General features: G+C 36.9%; 1 protein-coding gene and 1 pseudogene across 2 annotated transcripts in view; one reads left to right on the forward strand and one right to left on the reverse strand.

The window, feature by feature from the left end:
* LOC109390174 (synaptosomal-associated protein 23-like) overlaps positions 1–643 on the forward strand; it is a 1199-nt pseudogene extending 556 nt beyond the window's left edge.
* Positions 1–5872, reverse strand: part of CKAP5 (cytoskeleton associated protein 5) — a 70271-nt gene extending 64399 nt beyond the window's left edge. For both annotated transcript variants that reach the window (XM_019656477.1, XM_019656475.1), the window contains exons 1-2: positions 5683–5872; positions 3990–4196 (exon numbers count right to left, since the gene is read on the reverse strand). In XM_019656477.1, coding sequence (XP_019512022.1) covers positions 3990–4105 — 116 coding nt within the window. In that variant the 5' untranslated portion in view covers positions 4106–4196; positions 5683–5872. The remainder of the gene's footprint in view (positions 1–3989; positions 4197–5682) is intronic.
* Between the last annotated feature and the right edge of the window lie 282 nt (positions 5873–6154).

Consider the following 6154-nt stretch of genomic DNA (forward strand, 5'->3'; position numbering starts at 1 on the left):
CCTTGGCTTTGGCTTTGGGTTGGTTGAACACTTTACTTACAACACCGGACACAACTTCTCCTGTGGTTCTGTAATGTAGATTATAAACAACCACCCCAGTAAATCTTAAAAAAAAAAAAAAAAAAAGACTATCACTATTCAGGATGAACAAGGGGAACAACTAAACCACACAGAAGGAGGCATGGACCAAATAAAGACATGCGAGAGGCAGAGAAGACTTTAACCTAACTTAACAAGTGCTGTGGCCTTTGTGTCTGCCCATGTAATAGGACAAAGAACGTTGAGTCTGGTTAAGGCAGATAGGGCAACATGGGGAGATGGTGGAGACAACTCTTCCAGTAAAGTAAGTATCTAAGCAGCCTGTCCAAGTGACAAATGGTCAGCCTCAGCAATCAAAACACAGGAGCAGCCAGCGGCAGATACATTGAACATATAACTAATGATGCCAGAGAAGATGAAATGGAAGAGAACCTGACTCAAGTGGGCAGTATCCTAGGAAATCTAAAAAATATGGCCCTGGACATGAGCGATGGAATTGAGGCTCATAACCGACAAATAGAGCAGATCACAGACAAGGCTGACAATCAGCAAAGATTGTACTGACAACGCCAACGCCAGAGCAAAGAAATTCACTGAGAGCTGAAGTACTGCTGGACTTCTTTACCGTTTATTCACTTGCCTAGCTCTTCCTTCAAAGTCACTACCTTTTCAGAGTTTGAAATTTTAGTTGCACGTTCTTCTAATCAGGAGATAATGTGGAAGAAGGGCGAGGAGTAACAGCCCCATTTTTTTATTTTCTCTTTTTCCCTTGAGGGTAGGCTGCTCAGCCTTCTAGTATTTTCTTTCTCAGTTTATACTCTTAGATTGGTCTTCATACATCATATGTAGTGTTGTTTTTTCACCCTCCTCATTTACTGTAGCAGGTTCTTCTGCTTTCAAGATTTGGAAGCATTGCCAAAAATAGCCATAAAAAAGGAAGCTGGGGGCAGGGGTGGAGGAATGCAAGAAGGAGAAGCAAGGGGTAAGAGGTTGTTACCTCAGTAAAACTTTCAGGCCACAAAGCAAAAAGTTGCATAGCCACAGGAAAGATTTAGTTGGGTTTATTTATTTTTATTTTTTCAAGATTTTTTATTGGGGAATTGGGGGGATGGGAACAGCGGTGGGGAATTGGGGGAAGGGGAACAGACAAGTTGCTGTTGTTTTGTTCTTCAGTCTAGTTGTGGAGGACATTGCTTCACTGGCCCAAGTTGGCACCATCATTGCGCTCTTCCTGGGCGAGGCAGATCAGTTAGCGGCTTCTGGATGGCCGCTCACGCTGGCTGCTGGCTACACACGGTAGCCCATGGCAGCCCACTGCAGCAGGGGCTGCAGCCTACGCCATCGCTGGCAACTCATGGCAGCCCAGCTCCAGGTTGAGCTTTTGTTCAGCATCTTAGCTGTGGAGGGCAGTGTCACTGGCCCTCATGTGGGATCCGAACTGGGGCGCTCTGGAGTCCCAAGCCAGTTCTTAACCATCACGCCACTCAGCTGGCCCTTGGGTTTATTTTTTAATTTAAGTTGCAGTTATTGTCAATTTAGGCAAAATACTTGGTTTTGGAGTTTTATATATATTTTTGTTACATATCACAACTTTGCAACCTCTGCTTCAAAAAAGAATATAAGGAGTTTTCTTAAAGTGAGCTTAATTCCTGAACTCTTAGTGATTCATATATGTAAACAGATCCTGTGATCACATTTCATATTGCACCATACAGGAACACTGTGTAAATGAACTTTTTATTTTCATGTTAGTATCATGCATGGTTCCATTATAGGCCTATTAACCTCATAAATTTGTCATTAGTCTTTGAAGAAAAAAAATATGTAAATATTTATGTGTAACATGAGAATTTCTGTCTAAAGAGCTTAAAATTTTTTGGAAAATTTTGACAAAGTATATCACGTAAATTCAGATTTACCTCAATGCAAGAATTATGTTTTAGACAGGAAAAAACACCAACTTGTTTTGATCTCAGGTAGAAAACTTGGTGGATTGCTTTGAGTTTCATGTAGATTTAGACTTTTAAAAAGACAGGATTCTGTTTAAAAGAGATTTGGAAAATTTCCTTTGTTTTGATTACTGATGATTGCATTATCGTTCATTCTCTTAGCCTTGTGTATTGAACTATGTTCAGAATCACGTTTATTTAGATCCTGAACAGTATTACAAGAGTCTGATTGGTATTTGTCACCTTTATTTAAAAGGCAGCAAAAAAATGAAAATTAAAAGGAAATAAGAACTTATGGAAAAAAGCTATTCTTTTAAGGGTACTCATCATGGAACCTGAAGAACCTAACATTTGGGATCTCTTAATTTTCTTTTACGTTACTACTGTTTGATCTGATTTTTTGTTTGTTTGTTTCACTCTTGGCCTGCTTTTGAAAGATTAAAAAAACAAAACAAAAACAACAAACAGATGGAGCCAGTCCATATGAAAGACACCTTAACAAAACAAAAGCTAATCTTGATACTAAACATATAACTGCAGAAAAAACAAAAGGGTTCTAGAAGCCCATTTTAGGAGCCCCACATTTTTAGTTCTCTGAAGCTACCACTAACATAGACAGCTTGAGGAACCTAGACTGAACAGTTTGGACTGAAGGTTCTTGAAGGTCCCAGGTAGCTTAGTTTTACTATATATTCTAGGATGTTTTAGGACAAATAAAGAACCATACAGGGATGGGACTAAATAACATGTATAAGGAAGACATAAGAAGATTTCCTAACTTGGTCTTTTTCTATCCTTCTTCTCCAAGTTAACTTAAAATGAAGTAACCAAAGTTTACAACATTCTACATTAGAAACTACTAATTTAAATGTAGAAGATTAGAGTATAATATATATTTTTTATTAGAGATCCAATACTCAGAAGGACAGAACAGATCTACTGATACTAGCAGTCTTGATAACCAAATGAATTCACTTAATTTCTAAGATGATAGAATAAGCATACTACTTACTATTCAAAAACACACATGCCTGCTATACTATACTGGGCCAGAAACGAGGAAAAATTTATCAAACAAAAATCTAAGTGAAAGTCAAATTTTATAAAAGAACATTATGAACCAAGTGAAAGAATGTATAAATTGAGAATAGTTGAACAAAATTCAAGAATTTTGATAGTTTCATGTAAGATAAACACCAAAGGAAGCATTTTCTCCAAGAAGTAGGTCATATACAAAATCACAAGAGAGTTGAGTTGGGATGATGTCCATTTCCATAGGTCACACATTTAGGGTTTCACTAGAGCTGCTTTCTAAAGTATCTCATGTGGATAGTATTGGGGACAGGATATCAGATTAGAAGGACTGCCAAATCAGAACAAACTAGTGGTTTGTCTAATTCAGATTCCATAGCAAATTACAGCCACTTGTTCCTGAAAGAGATCCCATTCATGAAAAACTTCAGTGTTAAACAACAAGAAATTCTAGGGTTGAAAATAACTTATTACATAAGAGTAAAAGTTATTTTCTATTTGCTGTTGTTGTACTTCTGTTTAAAGACGACAGCATTTACTTCTACTTTACTAAAAAGGCAACTAAACAAAGGTTGTTCTAGCCAACAAACTGTGACTTTAACGAACATTTCAAAGTATATAAATTTTTGTTTGAGAATAGCAAGAGAGAAAGAGCTGCTTAAATACCTTGAGGAGTGCTTTTCTACAAAAAGACCAATTCGTAATCTGAGAACAGGTCAGAAATATCTATCCCCTGCTCATCTTCATTACAAAGAGATTTAGGTAAAGTAACTACACAACAATCCTGAAGGCTAAAATTATGGAATTCAAAGTGCTTGAGGAATGACTTCAGCTTTTCCAGGTCACCTTCCTGGTTGGTGTCACGTGCCAAGTCAAATGCAGCAGTTTTCATTTCTGTTTAAACCAGGAACCCAAACTCAATTGAGACATTCCAGATGATAAAACTAAAGCGAAAAGAAAAAGTCTTACCTTAAGGCTTTCCTCAGTGTCTCTACACAGGCCACGATGATCTTGGGGTTCTTATTGTCCAGGCCTTTTAAGAGCTCTTCTTGCACGGCCTCTCCTTTCTCTATCTCTATGTACATCAAACAAATCTCGATGCCCAGCTCCTTGGCTTTGGCTTTGGGTTGGTTGAACACTTTACTTACAACACCGGACACAACTTCTCCTGTGGTTCTGTAATGTAGATTATAAACAACCACCATACACACAAAAACACACGTTAGTAAAAAGAGCTGGAAAAAGGTCATGGAAGGCAGTAGGGGAAGGGAGGGGGCACCTGTACTTCTGAAAATGGTTAGAAATAAAGTAAATGAGTCTTTAATTTTTTAATTTATGTTCAAAAGCATTAAAAAACTTATGCAAACCATAAAAGATTGCGATGTCACACCAGACAACAACACAGAACCAGAGATTGCTATAAATGTAGAAAATTCAAATAAGAAAGCAAAAAATCCCTTGAAATCCCACTACGTGGAGCCAACTACTTTAGACTTTTTGGTATCCATCCTTGCATACTTTTCTGTATGAATATATACACACACATATACAGATACAGTTTATGAAAATGGGATTAAGGAATCCTTGCTTTTTTGAAACTTCTTTAAAAAGTCATTTTAAACACTTAAGACGAGAATTTCTGCACAGAGTGAATGGATATGCACCTGTAGTAACAAAAGGCTGCTCCCAATTCCTTGGTAAGACTTTACAGTAACTTGATTGCTTTGAGACTCTTCTGAATTAAATAAAACCTGTACTATTAGAAATTAGAGGAAATGAGTGGGTTGGAGTTACATGCAGCATTTGTCAAAAAAGTCTCTGATATCAGAAGAAAAATGAAATAAAAAAAGCAATGATTTCACTAGTGGCAAGGGAAACTTGGTGATGCTGGTTAACAAAACTGTCAAATTATGATTACGATTGTCTTTATTGGTATAATCTTTGAAGTCAAATATGTATTTCTTGCGCAATTAAGTCAAGGGTCCACATTTGTGTGTGTGTGTGTGTGTGTGTGTGTGTGTGTGTGTGTAGGGCTCCTTTCGATGATATAAAGACTAGAGTTAGAAAAATTAGGTTTATGAGGTATGGGAGAGCAGAGTGACTGGAAACATCTATCTATTACCCATAGCTCAAGTGAAACTGGCTGGGAGTTAGAGGTTGTTTAGGTAGCATTACCTCTTCTAAGAGAAAAAAATGCCTAATGACCACAGGGAGAGAGGTGTGATTCTAAGATCACCTAGCTGGGAACCCTTGTTGAAAAAGATTGTTGTAATGCCAAATGTTTTCAGTAAAATTCTGATTATTCCTTTGCTCACAACCTCTCAGTTTCTTCTAGAAGTTACAGAAGATTATCCTTCTTAGTCTAGAGTAATTTCCATACAAAAGACTCAAAAGGAAAAAAGTCATTTGCTCATCAAACCTTAAGGTAAAAACTTAAGATCTGATTTTTAATTTGCTCTTCTTTACAGATCTCATGTACCATTTAGACTTCTGAGAACAGATAAAGACTGAATGAAAAAAACAAGTATCAAAGGAGCTATGAAAGTAAGAAAATTAATATATTTTAAAAGTACTAAGGACAGTGATCCACAAATATACACAGATTAACCCAGGTAGCACCGGACAGGGGTTTCTACCCAGAATATGGAAAGAAACTACTTACTTTCCTGCTACATGGGCATTTTCGACATAAACAAGTGCAGCTTCTAACCCTTTCAATTGAACCACTGCATTGGAATCAGTCACAAATTTTTTGATCAATCCTAAAAATTTGGACCATTCTGGGCTCTTTTCATCCTTTATTTTCTGGAAGATCTTCAGGGCCTCTTCATACCCATTTAACCTTGCTTTCCACAGCTAAAAGAAAAACAGTATTTTGAAAAACAAAATTTGATACTATCATTTACTGTTAACTAAGGGGAAGGTAAAAACAACTATCCTATACCAGGTAATTTAAACAAAGGACCCCAAGACGGGAAACAAAAAAGGGGCTTAAGAAATTCAGATAGTTTTCCAAAACGATTAACTAATAAACTTTCTCTTGTAAGTATTCAATTTGTATGATATTCTGCCAAGGCCATCTAAAATTCCTAATAGGCCATTATAAATGTATCTCACTTTGTATCCAAGTACTA

This window comes from Hipposideros armiger, unplaced genomic scaffold (genome assembly GCF_001890085.2).
Source record: "Hipposideros armiger isolate ML-2016 unplaced genomic scaffold, ASM189008v1 scaffold_258, whole genome shotgun sequence".
Taxonomy (NCBI): Eukaryota; Metazoa; Chordata; class Mammalia; order Chiroptera; family Hipposideridae; genus Hipposideros; species Hipposideros armiger.